The 23644-nt window shown below is 37.0% G+C and overlaps 1 protein-coding gene across 1 annotated transcript in view; it reads right to left on the reverse strand.

Annotated features, from left to right (window-relative positions):
* LOC145679662 (leukocyte elastase inhibitor-like) overlaps positions 1 to 15289 on the reverse strand; it is a 206211-nt gene extending 190922 nt beyond the window's left edge. Inside the window, exon 1 of the mRNA XM_081750239.1 lies at positions 15121 to 15289. Coding sequence (XP_081606365.1) covers positions 15121 to 15127 — 7 coding nt within the window. The 5' untranslated portion in view covers positions 15128 to 15289. The remainder of the gene's footprint in view (positions 1 to 15120) is intronic.
* Positions 15290 to 23644: the final 8355 nt, after the last annotated feature.

The raw sequence follows: 23644 nt of genomic DNA on the forward strand, positions 1-23644 counted from the left end.
TTGAAGCAAGGCTTATCTAACCAGATCATTTTATCCAGAAGATGTTTCAAACGATTTGGTTACGCATCAGTTCGCATAACTTCTATCGCGATGATCGGAGTCGTCCTCCGAAAGACCATACACCAGACATGTAGTTTTAATTTAAACTTCTGTACTAGGCATCAGAAGGACGTTCTTGGTATGGATAACTCAATAGAAGCACGTCGTGTAGACTTCTTTGGACTGTTCACAAATGCTAGAATGACTTTTATCCGATTATGTTCAGTCGTAGAAAGCTCACGATGACCAGATTACGATAAATTAACAAACAAAATTGTGATTTTAAAGTTGTTTCTTACTAGGAATGCGCACGAGACAAGATTTGTGTCTGTCTCGTCTCCAAAATGTGCTGTAAAAGTGATGTCTCGACTCGAAAAATGTATATTTCTCTATTGGAAGAGCCGTGTCTCGTCTCGAATTTTGTCAGAAAAATCCTGTCTCGACTCGTCTCGTGCGCATCCCTATTTCTTATGTGATAATTTGTGTGACGTAGAGGTTGGAGAATGTTAAAAGCTGTTTACCGTGCTGTGCGCACCTATTCAACATTGTTACACTTCCATCACTTCTGCTTTAGTAATTCAGTTTAATTATTAAAATTGTTTGCTGTTTCTCATAAATACCTCAAATAAATAAAAAGAAAAAGTAAATTAATATCAGCATATGAGGAAATAACTTAATACATCTCTAGTACGTAGATAAAGAATATACAATGCTGCTTTGGAATTACTGCTTGGAAAAATTAGATCGGAAACGTGAAACCAATAGTACAGCAAGTATGAGACAACTTTTGGCACGCTCATTAAGCTTATATTCCTTCTTTGTCCTTATCACTCTACTAAAGCCGGAAATGGTCGAAATCCACGATAACATCCGGTTTCTAATTTGATCCAGCAAAAGCAGTAATAAATGACAAGAAACGATTTCTTGATATGAAGTTTATATTTGAGGAATATATTGAATATCGGACTCTAATCTCTCTATTATTATAAAACCGGAAATGGCACAAACCTATCATCTCTGGTTTGAATATAGATGTAGTTTGGATAAAGAAAGAATGGTATTATATAGTGGGAAGTTTATCTTATATATCTAATTTGCTGTTGCAGGAATTGCTTCGATCTAACGTTTCACCTTTCTGTTGAAACCGGAAGTCGTATAAATCTGTCGCTTCCGTTCTTAATATTTGACTTTAATGGGATACAACTGTAAGAGATAGAAAAAACTTATTACTTTTTGTAGATTTACCATCCCAACAGTGGCCAGCATATTCTCCCTTGTCCACCTATTGAAACCGCAATTTTACATTTCACTTCTAGCACACAAAATATTTGTTAATTAATTCTATAGCCTGTGGAACCCAGAAGTTCAGTCCCGCGTTCACAAGAGCTATACAGTGATTTTTGTCCTTAGTTAACTAATCCAGTTTCTATTTTTGTATTCCTATTTCTGCGAAATCCACCTTAATATTGTCCTCTCATCTTCGACTAAGTCTCTCTGACGGTCGTTTTCCAATTGGATTTACAGTTAAAACTTTGAAAGCGTTCCTAATTTCTGCCATTCTGGCTACATGACCTGAACCTCCGAGACTTGATGATCCTAACACTGTTTGGCAAACCCCTAAAAGATTATGCAGTTCTTTATTTTGAAATTTCAGCTACTTCCCCTTTTCCTGTTTATCTTGGGTCCAAATATTATTCTCAGAATTTTATTCTCAAATACTTTCAGTGTAAGTTCTTCTCTCAGAGTAAGCGACAATGTTTCCCAACCATACAGTACAACAAGCATTATTTTCGTTTTATATATTTTAAGCTTCAAATTCGTACGTGAAATTCGGGATGACAAAAGATTTCGAACGGAACAATATCACGAATTCCTTACTTTTAGTCGACATTTAATTTCTTCGTGGAAATGGTTTTGGTCTCTTAATATTAAAGCTAGATATTTGAAAGTATCGACTTTTTCGAAAGTATATTTATTTTTGACTAACTCAATTTCTCTACCACTGCTAGGGTTGTTGCTTAAAAGCTATCGTCGTCCCAGTTAGCCACTGGTCCGCATTGTCAAATGGTCCCACTTTTTGTTTTTGACCCCTAATTTGACCTTGAAGCGTTCGGTTCTAGAAATCAAAAGTGGTGCCATTAGACACAACTAATCGAAATCTACATTTAAAACCAAGAAAGTTCTAAAATACAGGGACACGGTAAATCCCTTTCAATCCTATATATCTTTAGTATCTAGACCAGAATTTCTCAACCTGGGGATCGCGATTCCTAAGGGAGTCGCAGAAGGGTTTCATGGGGTCGAGAAGATAAGCGGAGGAGATAAATATAAGTAGAACATAATACCGGAAAATATTTTGAATTTTGTTTTGATATGCACATAATTTATTTTTATACCTAGTGTTAAGAATAACAAAAATAGGTGTACTAATCGTTTTCAACAAGGCCATAGTTGTTTAAAAATGAATTTAAATAAAAATAGGTATGATATGAAACTAATGACAACTGCATATTAAAAAACCAGAAAAATTCAAATGCAAAACAAAACAAAAAAAAAATGAAATACAATTAAAATTGAAAGCTAATGAGATACCTGAGCATAGTGTGATTTCACTAGTGCGGCAATATCCGTTTCAATCTTTTTGACGAACATTATCAAGTTATTTAAAATACTCAATAACGTTCTTTTTCATAACAACTGTGCAAGCTTTTTTAAAAAAAATCAAAATTAGAAATCATTTTATTATTTTATCATACGACCCAAAATTAAGGGAGTTATGAAGTTTTTAAACTTTCAAACGGCCTCCATTTTGAAACAATATGGCGGATCGGATCCCATATTTGTAATATGAATGAACTAACCAAATTTGGTTTTAATCCAGTCGCTTTTAGGGAAATTACTGTATCCAGTATATTCAAGAAATGGATTCTACTATTATGGAAATAGATGGATATCGTGAGACCTCCGCAATAGATATATTAAAAGTCGCACAGAAGCTTATTACAGATCAGAAATTATAAGGGGGGTTGCTGGCAAGATGATGTGATCAAATGAGGGTTGTGATAGGAACTTGGTTGAGAACCACTGATCTAAACTAAACAAGTACTTAGTTACAGTAACATTTTCATAGTGAGTAAAAACAATCCATTGTCGTAATGGCAGGTAGATGAGAGCAATCTACATACAAACTTTGAATAGTAAACAAAAATATTCAATATTAATCAGAATATTTCAGGTACATTTCTTTTTCAGAACTTTCCTTATGATTTATGAAATACTTAAAAAATCTTTTCGCCCTAACAATGAAAATATACAAGTGCTATCCTTGCGCAATTCAAATCAATAATATAACAGGTCGCCCTTTTCCTGGAATATATCCTTTCATATTCTGTAAATATCAAGGAACTGACAGTAGGGAACTTCTAATAGTCTCAGCGCCGTAACTTAGATTTTTTCTGGATTGGGGGGAAAGCATTATTGCGCGTGTTTGGACCCCCTGGAAAATGTTGTTTTTCTAATTCTTTTGGCCCCTCTTTCCATCTTTCTCTTACTATTTATGGCCCCCCGGAGCTTGTGGGCCCTCCCGAACGGAATGATTTGTGGGGCTATTAGTTACGCCTGTGGGCCCGTTCCATACACGACAAATTAATTAAGGGGACCGTATTGACAAATCTCAAAACAATAACTAACTAACTTTATGACATATGGAACCCGGAGGTTGAATGCCGCGTTCACAAAAGCTCTACACTGACTTCTATCCCTTGCTAATTGGATCCAGTTTCTACCTTGTATTCATATCTCTGCGAGATCCATCTTAATATTGTCCTCCCATCTGCGCCTAGGTCTTCCTAATGGTCGTTTTCTGATTGGCCTTCCAGTCAAGACTTTGAAAGCGTTTCTACTTTCTTCCATTCTAGCTACATGACCTGCCCATCTAAGCCTCCTAGACTTGACGACCCTAACAATGTTGGGTAAACCGTATAAATTATGCAGTTCCTCGTTATGAAATTCCTCGTTATGCCATTTCCCGTTCCCTTTCCTCTTGGGTCCGAATATTTGTCTCAGGATGATGTTCTCAAATATTTTCCGTCTATGTTCTTTCCTCAGAGTAAGCGACCATGTTTCGCAACCATACAGAACAACAGGTATGATTATCGTTTTGTATATTTTAAGCTTCAAATTCCTCGACAGAATTCGCGACGACAAGAGATTTTGAACAGAATAATAACATGAATTCCCTGATTTTAGTCGAAATTTAATTTCTTCGTGAATGCGATTTTCGTCTGCGATATTGATCGTTTCGTGAATGCGATATTGATCCTAGATATTTGAAACTATCCACTTTATCAAAAGTATTATTTAATATTTTAATGCATCCATAATTTGCTGTATTATGGTCCCGACACACTACCATGTATTTAGTTTTCTCTGCATTTACTTATAAACCCATGTCCGTGCAAGCATTTAATAAGATCTCTGCATTTGTTTCTATTGTTCTCCTATCACCCCCTACTAAATTTACATCATCAGCATATGTCATAACCGGTGAATACCGTTCAACTTTAGGTCCTGGTTGCTATCTTTGATTTTCCTTATGGCGTGTTCCAGCACAAAGTTAAATAATAATGGCGACAACGCATCTCCTTGTTTCAGGCCATTTTCGACGTGGAAGCTCGGGGACAAATTTTTTCTACCTGAACTTTACTTTGGTATTCATTTAAACATATCCTAATTAATCTAATTAGCTTTCTCGGTATTCCAAGTTCTGTAAGAACGTTGTATAATGTTTCTCTCCTAACCGAGTCGTACGCCTTTCTAAAATCAATAAATAGTTGATGTGCGGGGGTATTGTATTCCCACTTTCTTTCGAGTATTTGGCGAATAGTAAATATTTGGTCGATAGTTGATAGATTTCGTCTAAATCCGCACTGATAATCTTCAATAATTACGTCTGCGTATGGGGTCAATCTTGTTAATAGAATATTTGAAAGGATTTTATAGGATGTTGACGGAAGAGAAATGCCTCGATAATTAATACAGTCAGTTTTGTCGCCTTTCTTGTGAATTGGAACAATGATTGATTCTTTCCACTCTTGTGGCAATTCTTCCTTGTCCCATATAAATAAGGAGAATGAGTTTGTGTACATGGTTCCAAAGTTTTCGCCTCCAGCTAAAATTAACACGGCTGGAATTTCATCTACACCCGGAGATTTGAGTTTCTTTAATTTCTTTATAGCGGTTTCTACTTCTATTCGGTTGGGTTCTGGAATATAGGGTTCTGAGGTGTGTATCTCCTTCCCTCCACCACACTAGTTTTTGGTTGCGTGTTAAGCAAATCTTCAAACAAATCTTTCCATCTATTTAAGATGCTATCCGTGTCAGTGAGAACTGTACCGTCAGATTTCTTTAATATATAAGCACGAGGTTGATAGCCTTTCTTAAATTCGCGGATCCGCTTATATATGTCCGAATGTTTTTATTTTTACTATTATCTTCAAGTTCCTTAAGGTTAGCTTTCAAAAAAATCGCGTTTCTTTGTTCTAAAAGTTTTGGAAGTTTCCCGCCTGACATCTGCGAAATTTTGGGTAGTTATTTCATTCGGATTTAGTGGCCAGCGTAATTTTGGCTGTTTTCCCTTCTCTGCTAGTTTAATGCATTCCTGGCCGAGTCATGGTTTGTTCTTACGTATTTCCGCGTGTCCCAATTTTTCTTTTGCTGAAATTTTAATCCTGTCTCTAATTTCAATCCAGGTATCCTCAATACTAGTGCACAACGAATCTTCTAAAGCCGATAATCTATTCGAAACTTCAGTCTGGTATTCCTCTCTTACCTGACTCTCTTCTAATTTCTTTAAATTAAATCTCTTAGTTTTCGGACATTGAATATTACCTTTAGTCCAAGATAACCTCTCTCGTATCATCGCTGCTACCAGGTAGTAATCAGTGTCATAATACGAATGAATATTATTTCTAGGGACCCTAATAGTAGACATTTTTAATGAAATGGGCCCACGACTCATTTTTGTTTTATTTACCTTGTGTATGTTATTTTGTTTATGTAATGTAGTGAACCTGTTTAATGCTCATTTATAATTTCATGTTTGTATCGTATATGGAGTAAAAAAATTGTCTTAAAATAGGCCCCCCTCGAACGGCGGAGAGCTTCCCTGGGGGCAGTTGACTCCTGTCCCCACAAGTTACGGTCCTGATTAGTCTTTTGATTTTTTGTTACGAGGAAAGCTTTACAAAGCATATTTGGAATTTACCAAGTAACAAAGAACGTATTATATTTTGTGTAATACTTCTTGTAATAGTTTTATGAGTTTATGCAGTTTCTAACATTTACATGAATAAAATTCCTGCCATATGTTGTTTTATGAGTCCTATACTCCTAGAACACAATTACAATAATAAGAGATGGCAGGGCTTCTCCTGTGTACTTATTATCAGACAATGCATAAGCTTACAAAGTTTTTTTCATGAACTGTTCCTTTGCCGGCAATGGCTTTTTGTTAGTTACCACAAATGTCAAATATTCTACATAAGTGTGGATCGTAGTGAAAAGGGTAAGAAGCAAAGTAAATTCTCACTCTCAGTTACTAAATATTTATGATACACTGTTAAGATAACCTTGGCGTTCAATGTATTCCTTTTAACACAACCATAGTGTTGTGCGGGAGTTCTGGAACCCTGTGGTTTGGAAGGTTATGGTAGTTTTATATTATGAAACGAAAGTCACTTGTTGAGTTCCTACTTTCGCTGTCTGTCATTTTTCTTTGGATTCTTGGGATTGCTTCAGGGGCGTCATTAGAGGGGGGCTGGGGACAATGACCCCCTGAGTTTGAGAAATACGTGTGTGTATGTTTTGTTTTTTAATTGTACAGTAATATATTACTACAAAACGTGAAACTCATATCATGGTGCGCAATCTTGCACTCATGGCAAAATTTCAAATCATGCTGTTTTTTTATCTCTACACTAGGCACTCAATCCAATAGCATTTCAATCTCTGAAGTCCGAGTTCGAAGAATGTGAACAAAATACTCTAGGATTATGTTTAGGTATTTGCATTTATTCAAGCCCTCTACATTTTATTATGATACACATTTCGGATGAATACGGACTTGGCTTTGTCACAATGTATTTTCTCTTATCTTCGGTCACTTCATGACTTCTGTTTACACCCATTAGAAATTGAAGAAATTCAGTGTAACGTCCCACCGTGATGTCCGTTAGACTATGGGAGACCATGATAAAACAAGTGAATGATACTAAAGTGGTGGAATGTGAATGTGGGACGAAACGGGAGTACCCCGAAAAAACCCACGATGTTGTCCACTACAAACTTATTTGGCCGGAGATCGAACTAGGGACCTCATGCACCAGAAGTTAGCGCTCTACCACTACGTCACCGTGCCTCTAAACAAACTGAGGCATACAAATAATAATATTTCTGTTTTTTAAGTCTTGACTTTATCTTTGATGTGACCTGAAATTTTCAGCTTGGCAAGATGGCAACACTACACTTAGGTGAGTGCATTTGTATTAGTGTCATGTGCTGTAATAAACTGCTGGTCTTCGTTGTTGTAATCCATGGGCCTCCGTAACGGAACAAGGGAATTTCAACAATGCGCTAGGGGTAGCATTCCATTATGACGTCCCTTGCATATCGTTCGTTTTAACCTGTGCTCCTGCCATCAAGGGAATGTCAGCTGCTTGTGTGTGGATGGCTAATGAGAACGACAGCCGCGGAAGATTGCCCTGGGTTTTATTGCTAGATAACTTTCAAGCTACCTCAATTAAATTTTGCAATTGTATTCTGTTCTGGGAAAACAAAAAAGTATGCTGAACTAAATAAAAAGCAAGAGAGAGAGAAAAAAAATACAGTCAAGTATTGTATAATTATGTGTCTTTATTTCATTAGATAATTAGCAGTAAATATTCTGCATTCGCTTAATTAACAGTAATTTTGTTATTGTCAGAAGTATTATCGAAGACATTAGCAGTTTAAATATTTAAGATTCATATGAAATGAAATTTCTAGTTTATATTCCACAGTTACAAGGGCGCACCCAGACATTTTTGTTTGGAAGGGTCCAAATTTTGTGGGGGGAGGGGCAAGTCCAATGCTACAAGCCAATACGTGTAGATAGTATTGGACGGGTATTAATCTGCACCCGAAAAGACGGTAATTCTAAAATAGGTCTACTTCCACATATATTTTCAGGGGGAAAACAATAGAATTATATTGTTTTCATAAGCAATAGAAAAAAAAATTGAGATGAAATCTTTAAATTTTACGGGGGCCTTGTGACTCAGTGGCAGAGAGTTCACCTTTGGTGCATGAGGTTCCGGGTTCAAACCCTGCTCCCACCAAGTGAACTTTGTGGTGGACAAACATCCTGTGCATGGGTTTTCCCGGGGTACTCCCGTTTCCTCCCACTTTCTTCATTCCACCATTTCATTCATTCCTCATCATCACCGTCTCCTTTAGCCTAGCAGGCATAATCATGGGAACTAAAACTCAAAAATTTCATTTGCATTTTAAGTTTTACGTCCCATGGATATGCCGGCGAGGCTAAAGGAGGCGGTGATGATGGGAAATGAATGTAATGGTGGAATGGAAAAAAATGGAAAGAAACGGGTGAACCCCGAGACAACCCACCATACGGTGTTTGTTGACTGCAAAGCTCGTTTGGCGCGAGCTGGGATCGATCCAAGGACCCTAGGCACCAAAGATGAATGCTGTACCACTGTGCCCTTATAAGAAAAAATGTAGTAATGAAAGGTAAGATCAAATTTTCATGCTACATCAATCATTTCTCTGTTAAACAAGTATAGTTTTAATGAGAACTTGTAGAAACGTATATGCTGAGTTAAGAAGTTTTATAAGATCCGAACTCGGTGTAATCCTCCTCTGGGTAAACCCCTCCACAGTTATGGTTATGGGCTTAAAGGAGTCAGATGAACGAAAGTGAATGATTATGAAGGATTTGTTGTGGTAAGAATATTTGAGAAAAGGGAGAACCCCAAGAAAACACATTGATGCGATGCTGCGCACTACAAGTGCACGTGACCTGACGTGAAATCGAACCACCGACTTCTTGCACTTTAGGTGACCACTTTACTAATAAACTATCCTGCCACACCAAGAAGAATGAGAACACAGTGTATTCAAATCGTATATTATTTCTTTTCCTTCAATTTATATATATAAAAAAATAAGTTTACATATTAAAATGCGTATTAAATAGAACAACTCATCACTTCAATATACCCAAATTCTAACACTAAAAAGCACGCGCCGTGTAGACTTTGTGGTGGACAAACACCGTGCTCGTGGGTTTTCTCGGGGTTCTCCCGTTTCCTTCCAATATATTCATTCCACCATTTCACTCATTTCTCATTATCACCATCTTCTTTAGCCGAACCGCCATAAACGTGGGACATTAATCTTAAATATTTCATTTTCTCTAACACCAAAAAGGTATCCGTAAGATGCAAGCAATGTATAATAACACTTTTCAATATCATATTTATAAAATGCGAACATCTCAGAGTGTGATGTAAATTCGTAATAATACATAGTAATATGGTAATAAGTGCCCTGGAACTTAAACGCCTGCGTTCCCTGCCTGAGTCAAATGAAATGAAATCTTTAAGTTTTACGTCCCACGATTATGCCGGTTAGGCTAAAGGAGACGGTGATAATGAGAAATGAATGAAATGGAGGAATGAAGAAAGTGGGAGAAAACGAGAGAACCTCGAGGAAACCCACAAATACGGTGTTTGTCCACCACAAAATCCACACGGCGCGAGCTGGGATCGAAGCAGGGACCCCAGCACCGGAGATGAACGCTTTACCACTGAGCCACTTGCCTGAGTCAACAGAAGTTGCCAGGGTACGGACAGTTTACAAATTTGAAACTACTATGACCATTTAATTTCAACTTGAAAACTGTATTGTTTCAATTTATTTCAAAACAGGACAAGGCCTGCAACAATATTTCGATTTGAACATTAATATTTCTGTATTTCTACAATAATATATTGTGATTATTTAATTGCAAGCTGAACTGTATTGTTTCAATTTATTTCAAAACAGGACAAGGCCTGCAACAATATTTCGATTTGAACATTAATAATTCTGTATTTCTACAATAATATATTGTGATTATTTAATTGCAAGCTGAACTGTATTGTTTCAATTTATTTCAAAACAGGACAAGGCCTGCAACAATATTTCGATTTGAACATTAATATTTCTGTATTTCTACAATAATATATTGTGATTATTTAATTGCAAGCTGAACTGTATTGTTTCAATTTATTTCAAAACAGGACAAGGCCTGCAACAATATTTCGATTTGAACATTAATATTTCTGTATTTCTACAATAATATATTGTGATTATTTAATTGCAAGCTGAACTGTATTGTTTCAATTTATTTCAAAACAGGACAAGGCCTGCAACAATATTTCGATTTGAACATTAATATTTCTGTATTTCTACAATAATATATTGTGATGATTTAATTGCAAGTTGAACTGTATTGTTTCAATTTAATTACACAAGGCAACAAATATGAATTTTGTGCCTTGCCGGTAGATATAATTAATGTGCTTTAGTAAATCACGCACACTCAGTGGCGTATGTAGGAGTGCTATCGGGCTCAAATCCCCCTGAAATAAATTTGTTAGATTTTCGCATTTTACGTACAAAATAATCCGTCTTACAATTTCTAAGAACTTCATTGACTTTCCATTTTCTTATGCACTTTGTTCAGAAATAATACTGTATTTGTCAAATTTCATTCCATGTAAGAACTGCGTTCTTTTTTCTTTCTTTCGCCCGTTCTACTCTTCTGTTTATTTTTCTTTGCTTCTTTCTTTCGTTTCTCCTATCATACTTTCGACCGCTGTTATGTGATTTGTACAATATACCGCTGTCCGGAGAACGAATTTTTCTCAGTGCAGAAATAACAATAACTTCACGAAAAATATTTTAGAAAGCCTAAAATGTACGGATAAGTTAGGAACTTTAGCTGTAAATTTTTCCCTTTGTTGGTTGAATTGCGAAACGTCTAGTAAACGTGTCAGACAGTAACCTACCAAAGGTTTTTCGACCACTTTTGCGTATATCAGATTTTTCTCACTACGATTTCTTCGAGAAACTGCTAACAATGCTCATTACATACATTTCCGAGGGGAAAAAATCAAAATAGAATGAAGAAAATGTATTTCGAGACACATGTGGTACTCGATACTCTTGTAGGGGCCGCGGTGGCTCAGTGGTAGAGCGTTCACCTCTGGTGCTTGGGGTCCTGGGTTCGATCCCAGCCCTCGCCAAGTGAACTTTGTGGTGGACAAACACCGTGTGCGTGGGTTTCCTCCCACTTTCTTCATTCCACCATTTTCATTCATTACTCATCATCACCGTCTCCTTAAGCCTAACCCGCATAACCGTGGGACGTAAAATTCAAAGATTTCATTTCATTTTCATTTTTCGATACTCTTGTAAGTGTTCAGCATGTGTTTCGTCAGTCCCCTGTAATTGTGAGCCCTGGTGTTTCTCAAGAAATTGTTGGATACATCTTTGAAGGGAAACAAAACTGACTTCTCAGCAACCTTAAGCAAATCCTCAAATGTAGTGTCTTTCATCAAGTTACGAATCTGATGCAAAATGAAAACACCTTCGTTAATTTTTGCAATGCTAATCGCAAAAATAAATAAATCAATAAAATTTTAAAAAAATATTACAGTAAGAATTGAAAACCAATTTCAACTTTGTCCATTTCTATCACAAAATCCTTCACGAATAGCAGTAAGAACAGTACATTTTCTTTTCAACAAGGGATTCATGCGATAGATTTGTTTCATTCTGGAAGGCCACTGTTTCGCTACATAATGTATGTATTCCCAGTATCCTAATGTAGCTACTCTGTCCTTGCATTGTTGTGCCAGTGACACAAAGAACAGCAACATTTTGTGTAATCAATCTGAAATTCAAGCTGAAGCCCAAGGCTTTAAAATTAAAATAGATTTTACACCTATGGTTCGAATAGCCAATCGACTTCAAAATTGACTCTGGTTAACTATAAGGAATGAGCCGCTGCTGGTATAAAATGTTTCTCGCTGTATATAACTATGTAAGAAAGCATATTTAAGATTAGTTTTTGAGAAATCTATAAGCGAGCACCGTTCTTGCGGTATGTCAGTCATTCCAAATTCTGTAAGTAACCCATTTATGTCATAATAATATATCAGGTTATTTGTAATTGAGAGAAAAATACAAACACCAAACTCTTGATTACAGAGTAATATCTAGTGTTCAATTGTGAAATTTTTAAAAAATTTCCTTCAGACGAAGTCTAACTAATTCACTTTGGCACGTAAAACCGGCCCGTAAAGTGAACACATAAAATGAAATGTAATGTATTGAATATGATTAACTACAACACATAAATGTAATGTAATGTATTGAATATGACTACTCACCTTCACAGCAGCCTTCACAGCATGTGCTGAAAGTGTCCTCCGCCCACTTCAACACACATGTGAGCACGATTGAGGAGATTCATATATACCCTTGTCAGTTCTTGTGTTGTAATGCTATTGATGACATCCTGGATCCTGGTCTTGAGATCTTCAAATGTGTGTGGATTTGTTTCGTATACTCTTCCCTTTAACAGTCCCCATAAGTAAAAGTCACACGTGGACAAATCTGGTGACCGAGGAGGCCATAAGCCTTTGCTGATTGTCCTCTCTGGTGTAAACATCTCATGCACAAGGGACAATGATGCGGCTCCTTCAGTTCTTGCACAACACTTATCCGGTACAGTTTTAACTTCAGTCCCCTTAAAACACGTCTGCAACTTCTCTCACTCGCATGAACCTGTTGACTCAATCTCCTGGTTGACTTTCGAGGACTTCTTGTCATTATCTCCTCCACCTGCATCTTTAATTCAGGTGTGCAGACAGATGGTCGTCTGTTCCTGGGAGCATTTTGAACCGATCCTGTACGCCGCCATTTTTCAATCAATTCCTGAATGGTGCTTTTTGCTGGCGCAGAACGTCCTGGAAATTTCTCCCGAAACAAATTCTTTGTTTTCACAAAAGATCCAGTGAGAATGAACCCTTCAACAATGGCAACACGCTCGGGTATCGAATACGGCATTATCACACACTGACACTCACCCGGCTTAACACAACGAGGTCTTTTTCTCAACTGGTTTCGACAAGTTTCACTGGCTGCGGCTGCACGTGACTGCTGCAGGTCACGTAAGTCGACCCGACCTCGACACGCCATCTCTTGGTAGGAAGGTAGATTATTTAAGTATTGCCAAAAACATAATATACCAAAATATTACGACTGGCCGGTTTTACGTGCCGCACCCTGTACAATTTACATCTCTTAACAAGATCGTTCAATTCTGCCGCAGACGGTAGCTGTCGTTGGGGTTGTGATGTGTAAATGGCGAATAATCAAGATCTTCCATATCTGTTGCTTGGATACTACCATATTCTGTTTCATCCTACAGTGTCTATGCCTCTGTAGCACATTCAAGATTCCAAATTTGGATATGATACTGTGTGTTTTGAGTTACTTCACCTTTCTTTTACTTTTGTTAAACGATAATAGCAATTTATTTATGTGGGCTCTCGGTCCCCTCTACAACTGTGGTACAGCAAATGGCATAGAGAGCTTAATTTTACAGACGTGTTGCAGCAACCAACTTCTTAAATAGTGGGAGAAACGTGAGCAACAGATTTGTTGTACCCAACACTTTTCCATTTTACCTTTGATTCAAAATGCAACTCGAATGGTTTGGGTACAAAACCTTGCGGCCAGAACCTCGCGGCGACAACCTCGCGGACCAAAATCTCGCCTGGCCAAGACCTCGCCTCCCAAAACCTCGCCGTCCAAAACCTCGCGGGCCAAAACCTCGCCTGGCCAAAATCTCGCCACCCAAAACCTCGCGGGCCAAAATCTCGCCGGGCCAAAACCTCACCTTGCCAAAACCTCGCGCCCCAAAATATCGCCATACCCAAAATCTCGCCTGAACACAACCTCGTTGTAATGATCTCGTGACACAGAATCTCGCCTGGTCTAAATTAAGCGAGACGTAGTGTCACCTGGGAAGAAATGTTGTCAGGATAAAACCTCTTCACTACGATTTCTTTAGGGATGCGCACGAGACGAATCGAGACAGGATTTTCCTGACAAAATTCGAGTCGAGACACGGGTCTTCCAATAGAGAAATATACATTTTTCGAGTCGAGACATCACTTTTACAGCACATTTTCGAGACGAGACAGTTACAAATCGTGTCTCGTGCGCATCCCTAGATTTCTTCAATGTAGAATGTTCTATCGCCAGATTTACAAAACTTATTAGGTTTTGAAACTTGACATTTTGTATAAATCTTCTTGCTCCACAAGGGCACAAGCTTCAGATAAGACAATATTTTGCGAAATGCATGCCCTAAGGAGGAATGGAATGGAAGGCCTTGAATGAATTTTGCCGTTCTCCAGATCTAAAAAACTACTAAGCATAGAACCTTTACGTTTTGGTACAAATCTTCTCCTTGTATCATAAGAAGGTATATTGCAAAATGCTGCTCGTAAGGGAGTGTTGAAGTTTGGATAATTCTTGAGCGTTGGCTTGATCTCAGGACCCACGAGGTTTTGGCGGCGAAGTTTTGGCCACGTGATGTTTTGAGTGGCGGGGTTTTGGCAAAGCGAGGTTTTGGCCCGGCGAGATTTTGGCCCGCGAGGTTTTGGGTGGCGAGGTTTTGGCCAGGAGAGGTTTTGGCCCCGCGAGATTTTGGCCCGCGACGTTTTGGGCGGCGAGGTTTTGGCCAGGCGGGGTTTGGCCCGGCGAGATTTTGTCCCGCGAGGTTTTGGGCGGCGAGGTTTTGGCCGCGCGAGATTTTGGGCGGCGAGGTTTTGGCCTCGCGAGGTTTTGGCCGGCGAGATTTTGGGCGGCGATGTTTCGGCCGCGAGGTTTTGTCCGTATCCCAACTCGAATACCTTTTTGATGAGTGGGAAAATGGTCTTCGAAATCTAGTTATAAACTTACCACACATATGACAGAAAACAGTTGATGAATGAACATATTTCCTAACATGGCTGAACACAAGAAACACATGAACACACAAAAACAATATTCTTCATATAAAGAAATTTGCTCTCATCTTGCTGGAACAGACAATGCGTGATTCCGCTAGCAACTTACTAAATAACTGCAACTTCACTCTACCCCTACCAAATGGCTATCTATGCCATAGAGTAATAATATAGTATAAGAGGTTTCGGTTGCTTTTCCTGCTGAAACTGTGGAGACTGTGGCGCCGCTACTCAAGGAAGTTGGGTACCATAAGCTACTAAAAGGAAGAACGAATCAAATCATTCAGAGCGAGTGAGTCTGATAGAATTAGCCAATGATACACTTAGCTACTGCCAGTAGCACACGATACAGTTACTTACTACTCTAGCCGGTAGTGTCGCCGAGTCACTTTTGTTGCATTGTGGGATCGATTTGAATTTCCATTAGGTAATACGGAGTGATTCATCAGGATAATCAATGATCTATGCCTTCCCTCTACACCTCGTCCTCTCTGAAGTGCCGATAACAAAATCCCTAGGAAAAGACAGTGATAAGCGCCATGACGGAAATAATATGCAGTTGTGAGCTGCTAAAATTGCGTTTTCAGAGAAGAGTTAAGTGATATCGAAAAATGGATTGCGTTATCGTGATCAGGGTGTTGCAGTGCATAGGAACTTCATATTCTTTTAATTCTAATTTTCATGTCCCATAGTATTGTTTGAAAATAGACAATAATGATACTGACTATAAGTGTCCTTTTCTGGTCATTATTAAAGTAAGGGCTATAACTATCTTTAGATTTCAGCATTGATATTTGGTGACAGCAAGTCTGGTGGGCAAAAGTAAAAATAAATACATATAACCAGTTACAGGTCAAAATTAAGAACAAGTTCAACATATAGGACACAGCGGAAAGTAAGCTTGGATGCAACAGCTAGCAAATATCAGCTGAAGCAGAAGTTCCTCAAGGCTCTCGACTCTCTTCAACCTTGTACAATCTCTTCACAATTGATATTTGTACCTTCAAGAACTCCTTATTGGCTAGTTTCGCCGATCACGGCCATTTTTACACACAATCGTCATCTGTTCTATGCACAAATATGACTTCAGCGATATTTTGATCAACTTGCACAGTGAACTAACAAATGGAGAATGAAAATACTCAGAAGACTTAGAATATTTTTTCTCCAAGGGACGAAGCCGTTTCCAACTCAATATAACATTGCAGAAACAACGCCTTCTTTCGCAACCAAAAGTCAAATATTTCGGTCTATACTTACATGGAAAGCTCATATTTCGGCAACACCTCAGTACCATGTCACGAAAGGCAACGTGAAAGTTTCTGGCCAACTATTGCCTATTACATTCACCTCAGCTACAAATCAGGACTCGACTCCACTTGTACTACACGTTAATCAGAGCTTACATTCAAAGATTTCATTTCACTTGTAAGCTCTGTCGTGGCTAAGCGGTTAGCATCCGCGCCTTTGGCGTCAAATTTCTAGCCGGAGCTCGTGTGGTTTGGATCCCACTTTAAGCTATAAGTCTACGTCTCATATAGCCTCACTGCTCAATAGGACACTACGCTCAAAATCAAATCAAGTCCGGTCCGTTTCACTAGTTTCTTACTCAAATTGAGGAAAACCCATGGAAAAATCCCGACAAGATTGTGTGCCATCGGATTCGAACCCAGTACCTTCTGCTGCTAAACAAGAACTCTTACAACTCGCTTATTCTCGCTTGGCTATATATCTATTAAATAAAAATTTAATAAGTACTTTAGATATAGGGTATACCAATTTCTTCTGAAACAATTTTCATCTTAATCCTATAAAGGTCATAATAACTTATTAGGATCACGCTATAATGCGTCTATACTATGCGTCTATATTCTAATGTTAATACTGACTTATACACGCTCATTACTTTTAAACAAAAGCGAATTTTTCATTTATTTATTTTAATAACAGATAACTGCGAGTTAATTAATGCAATCAATCCGTTAACAAGTTCACAAGTAAGGGCGAGTTTATAAGGGTGGCTATCCATATGCCATTCATTCGTAAATGAAAGTTAAGCGTAAGCGTAATATACAACCCTCAAAATACTGAAGATTTACAGGTTGCATAACCATATTAGATATCGTTAACCATTATAAACGCAAGCCCATTCATTCATAAAAGTGATGCAACCCTCAACACATTGAAGAGTAACGTATTGCATAATTATCTAGGCAATAATATTTAGATAGATCCTATCCTTAATCCTTACTATAACGTAAGCACAGTCATTCATAAATGTATGTTTTCGTAATATGTTTACTATATTTCCTATATGATTATTAAAATTGACACATTTGAATGAATTGAAAAATAAAATCCAGTCATATGTACGGTACAATACATACAGTGTTTGTCGTATTTGTAAAATTTTTATTTATTTCCAGAATATGAGTTATTTATTAAATATTTTTCATATACGGCAGTCATTTAATAAATTGTAAACATGTTTAACGTAACAATAAAATGTTATTTCATTCGCTGCCATTGATCAAACAAAGTATTTGTAAATACGAAAATTATTTTCATATTGAAAACCTATATTAACAGAATACTAAGTAAGTAAAATATTAACAGAAACGTGGTTAGTGTGAAAAAATAATTGAGCGTAAAATATTGTCATATTACTTAAATATATGCGTTTATTCATTTTAATAATTGAATTATAAATTACATATGATGTTTTCATATCTACGTGCTGAATCTGTACATAATGTAAGTGACAGAAATATCGTGATTTATTTTCGATTTTATACGTATAGATAAATAAGTCCATGTGTCCATGTGTCCATAAATGGAACATAAAAATAAGTACTAGAGGAACATTATTTTTGGAATTGATTTCTGATTACTCTACCAAAATGCATCGTTGGGAATGAAATATTGAGACGATGATAAACTGTTACGAAAGGTAAGTTACTTTTCTGACTATAAAAAGGCAAATTTTCAATTATCCCATCTCTAATCATTTCCAATACTTTTATATGTAAATCACACAACTTGATGAACTTGACAGTACTCTCCACGTACACGTGGTCAAACCAGAAGACAAGATAAGAATCCAAATTCTGGGAGAGGAGAATACAAGTTACGAACTTTTGCAAATATATATATATATATATATATATATATATATATATATATATATATATATATATATATATATATATATATAGTTAAATGTAGAATATTGAAGACAACTAAACAAAAATGAAGGGAAAACTGGATTGAACTGAAGTAAATTGCTTCATAATGGCATAATGTAGTAGATAGTAGAAGTTACGGTTGAAGGGAAACAAGATATGGAGGAATATACTTCCTTTAGTGTCCATCACTAAAGACAATATATTCTGTGACAGAACCGAGAAGAGAGCTCCTTCGTGGCTAAGCGGTTAGCGTACGCGCCTTTGGCGTGGTAGATCCGGGTTTGATTCTTGGCGGTAGCTCATGTGGTTCGGATTCCACGTTAATCAGTAGGTCCACGTTTCATATAGCCTCGCTGATGAACGGGACGTTAAACTCAAAGTCAAGTCAAGTCAAGAACCGAGAAGAAGCTTAGCTAAAACACGTACTACATACATCCTTTCGAATTTAAGGGGAAATGAGGTGGTACTGACCTTAGAATTCGTATGATGACATATATTTAGCGAATATAGAGAATTGGATCACGAATAAGTAACCTAACTATACTTTGTTTCGTTTATAATGACTAGTTTCACCCCTTAAGCCTTTCATTTTGCTGTACCTATTGGTTAATATGAAGTTCTAATTGTTCACATTACACTTTAATTTACCTTGCCCAAATATGTAACTTGCAGTTATGCTCAATTCTAAGAATTACTCTGCCCTGCTAACGACTGCATGCTTTATGTGAATTTGCGGTAAAGATTGTTAATAGGCTATCGCATTGTCTTGAATATAAACGTAACAACTATCTGTAGCTTATAATACTTACCTTCATACTAAACTTCATACTGTTTAACTACTAAATTGTATTGCGCATGAAATGGAATGAATACTTGTCGATTTTACATAAGTAATTACAGTATAATTTTATATACATTTAATACTGAGTATTAATCATAGTATGTTTCATGTGGCTTAGTAGCAAAACTTGTTTAATATCACACTATCCTAAAGGTAAACGTATCAACTGTCTGAAATTTTTTATCCTGTTATGTCGTTTAGTTATTAAATTATATTCTGCATGTCACTTCTGAGTTTTACACTTACCTACAACCTTATTTACCTTAAATATGATCCTTATCTTAATAATAAACAACAAAATAGTACATGTCAAGCTTTATGAACTTTCTAATAAATTTAGGCAGGCAGCAGATGTAGTGAAATAGTGATTGTTAACATTAGGAATTAACATTAACCATGGTCTGAGACATTTCCCCTTTCGGATTTTTCACAAATTGTCTGTTTACGCATTGCTGTACCCATATTTTCAAACGTTCATTTGTTACTGAAGCCAGTTAGGATTTTTCTACACTCTCAGCAGGACCGGATCCAGGATTCTCAGAGGGGGGGTACTAATAACTACTAGTACATTTTAATTAAATTTGAGTTTTTTTTAAAATGCTTTTAGGCATTTGTGATGTGAATGAGGAATTCCTTTGGAGATGCTAAGTGTCTGCTCTCGATGAATTCTTTTCCTTCAATCTTCAGAAAATTAATTTAAACTATTGATTTTGCAAAACTCACTGCTAGCTTCTCACTTTAGCTAGTGTATATTTTCAACGAAGGGGGGTACACGTGCACCTTTGCACCCCCCCTAAATCCGACCCTGACTCTCAGAAATTAAATTTCAAATTACATGGCGTGATTGAAGATGTGTACCTGTCGTGTGGTTTTAAACTACCAGGTATAGTGATTGTAGGGATCCCTCGTTGCTACATGTGAGTGCCTTTGGCACGGGAGGTCCAGATTCTACTTCCAGTGGGAGCTAATGTGGCTTGGATTCCACCTCAAGCTTTACGTCTACATCTCATACCCTTGCTGCTGACACATGCCCCATACTACAACCCAACAGTGATTTTGTGAGAAGTTATATGAGTATGGGATTGGTTAAAGAAACGCCAGCACCCTTCGTTTATAAGTACCACCAGCTAAGCACTGTATTCACGGTATGTATAGGAATGACACGAAATTGGCAGTATTACCAATCTCAAGAAACCGTAAGTTCGAATAGTTTCCAGTATGAAGTCTCCAGAAGTCAACTTGAAGAACATAAAAAGTAGATATGTCAGCAACGATACGCCGACCAGTGGTGAAATATCTGCATCTGAGGCTCTACTGAATTGTATGTGTTCAACAACTGAAGCAGACCAACAAATCTAATCGCAAAAGCTGTTGTACCTGATTGTGGAATAGGATTACTGAATGATAGTTGGATAAATTACTCTATTTTATGGCGGGTGAAGCTTGGTTGCAATAATTCGCTTATATGAATGCTTAGAATACGAGATACAGAAAGTTGGCGTTTGGATCACACTGTCAGGAACACGAATAGTAATCTTTTTTTTTTTTAATTATCTGTGAATACCGAAGAGAATTCGACAAAGCTAAATTAGTTTTATAGCCAACAAACATCGCGGAAAATCAACCTCTACTTTTTTCCAACAAGAAAGAAACAACCGGCAAGGGGTCATGAAATCACTTTAGAAACAACTGTAAGTAATCTGTTATGGCCTCCTCTGTTTTTTGATTTGTATGTATATATTTCACCCCTGGGTAATTTTTAAAGGGAAACTTGTACGAAAATAATCTGCGTACTCTTGATACACATAAATAATATATCTTGAACACTGTCTGCACTGTAGAAGAATTGTAGACGATGTGTCAAAGAGAGCATTGAGACGAAACGTGATAACATTCAGTTCTTCTTAAGACATGTAAACAGCTCACCAAATACGTATTTTACAATAATAATCATCATATGTATTGTGATGAAAGGTTACATGCTACAATTCAGAAACTTCCGTCTCCACATCTCCCGCTAACTTCTTCGCCTTCGCGTACACTTTATCTACTTTTATATTGTCCATTAATTGTAGTCTCCTTTACCCTCTCCCTCTCTTCCCTACCACAATACCCTCTAGCAAGCCCCTCATGATACAGTTCCTTCTTAGCCAATGTCCAAATCTGTTTCTTTTGCCCTTTTAAATAATGTCTAAAATTGTCCTTTTCTTCCTCACCATTTCTAACATTTTCTCATTCTTTTTCGTTTTGACTCAGCTAATTCCCTCCATTCTTCTCCACAACGACATTTCGAATATACTGTTGTTTTACTATTTTGCTACTTTGTAGTGACCAATGATTTGCAGAAACTCATACTTCCATTTGTCTAATTATGCGAAATGTATTTGCAGTAGAACGTGTACGGGGAGCAAAATCATACGCAGAAAATATTCAGGAAAGAGTGTATTTCATTGAACATAACTTAAATTGGTATTTTGTCTAAGATAAACTTGAAAATTTCAACTTACAAGCACAATAGTATGTAGCAAACATTCTTTCAAGGTATGTACACTCATGTCCAAAATTATTGTCGCATTTCTATAACTGTTTTCATAAGAATATAATTTGATCATGATTTTGCAGAGTACTTTTAATACTGATACTATGTGTATAATCGGCAAAATGTATATTTGTAGCAAATTTCATAGAAAGAGAATTATAAATACGAAAATTATAATGAGTAAAATACAATGTTGCAAAATGGACAAGAAAACTTTATTTTCTTTTTATTGTTCTTATTTACTGCTCTTTTGACATGACATTTTCCACATACATGTCTTTGCCGATTATACACATACTAACATTATAAGAAATACCGGGCGAATTCGTTATCAAATTATATTCCTAGAACATCATATTTATAGATATGCGACAATAATTTTGGAGATGAGTGTACATCCACTCACAAGCTTACCGTTTAATTATATTTTTTTAAAAAATAAAGACTGACTATTCACTTCTTTCTCGAGAGGTTCTGCTGCCATCAGTCGTTCTTTCAGAAAAAATGTTGCGGGGGGCACTCTTACTATTATGGGAGGCACTGCTGGTTCTATTCTATTTATTATTATATTATAGACGTATTATTTTGGTTTCCTCCGGGGAGCACTCTCAGAACTCCGGGAGGGGGGCAATGCCCCCCAAAAAACATGTCTGGAAGAAACACTGCTTGCCATAAATGGAAATAAATCAAACCAAACTAAACCACTTGACAGAACACCCCTTTGTTTACCTGAGACGCTCAGCGCCATCTGTTAGCGACCGGTTGCACTACATCTAGACTAACGGCAAACACGTAGTCAGCTTGTTGCGTCACAATGTCTCTAACAGACGTGTCAGGAGTTTTCTCGACTTAAGGTAAATCAAATGCTGTGATTTTTTTCGGTTGTTTATGATCATTAACATAAAGCAAAACACTAAACCATCTACGTATATGCAGTTTTAACATAAGAATAAATAAAATGGATTATTATTTAATGTGAATGATAGTGAAATAATCTGTGGAATGAATGTGGGAGGAACCAAAAAAGAAGAAGTAAAACTTCAGACATGATGTTGTCCACTAGGCCCATAGTCAGCCCAAAAATGTAGGGGCGGCCGGTAAAAGTTCAGGGGAGCTGATCCAACCATATTATAGTTCATCACCTTATTATCCTTCATTAGCAAGCCTACCGTGAAAATTTTAGGGAACAGTAAAATATTTGGGGGGGGCGTCCTCCTAGTGCTTCCCACCGTGGATACTGGTCTGTTGTCCACCACAGACTCACATATTGTCAGACCGAACAAGACTTCCCTCCCATTAAATATTAGCACTTTATCACTGAGCTACCGTGTCTTGCAACTTAGTATTCTAATGAGATATTGGAAGCAAAATATTTTTGAACTTTACTGTACCATTCCATAAAAAAAATATGAGAACAAGAGAAAAATAAAAGGTACGCTTCATTAAATCGTTGGGATTCCTTGCAAATTAAAAAGGAATTACTAAAGTATGTAAAAAAGTATACAATAATGATCTGTTAGATCGGTCAATCTTCTACGATACGTAGCTTTCCAAGTCTTTTCGAACTGTTCATCTGTATCTGATTTTTTTTTTTTTTTTTTTTTCATCGAGCTATTTGAAAGAAATTTATATTTCACTTTCACATTTTGTAGAGGAAAAGAATGTTAAACATTCACAAAAGAGACTCCTTCCTTTTCACTGATATTCATTGTATGCACGTCGTCCTTCTGTATCGATGATGAAGAGGATTCACGTTTTGACGTCTTTCCTGTCCCTGCTTCTTTATTTGAATTCAACGACCTTGTCTTCCCTGTCTTTTTCGCTAAGAAATATTTCCTTATATCTCTTCCTCGTTTTTTTTTTCTTCATTTCTTTTTCTCTCTTCCGAAACGTGTCTCTTTTCCTCCCTTTT

Source organism: Thermobia domestica, chromosome 2, assembly GCF_964235325.1.
Source record: "Thermobia domestica chromosome 2, izTheDome1.hap1.1, whole genome shotgun sequence".
Lineage (NCBI taxonomy): Eukaryota > Metazoa > Arthropoda > Insecta > Zygentoma > Lepismatidae > Thermobia > Thermobia domestica.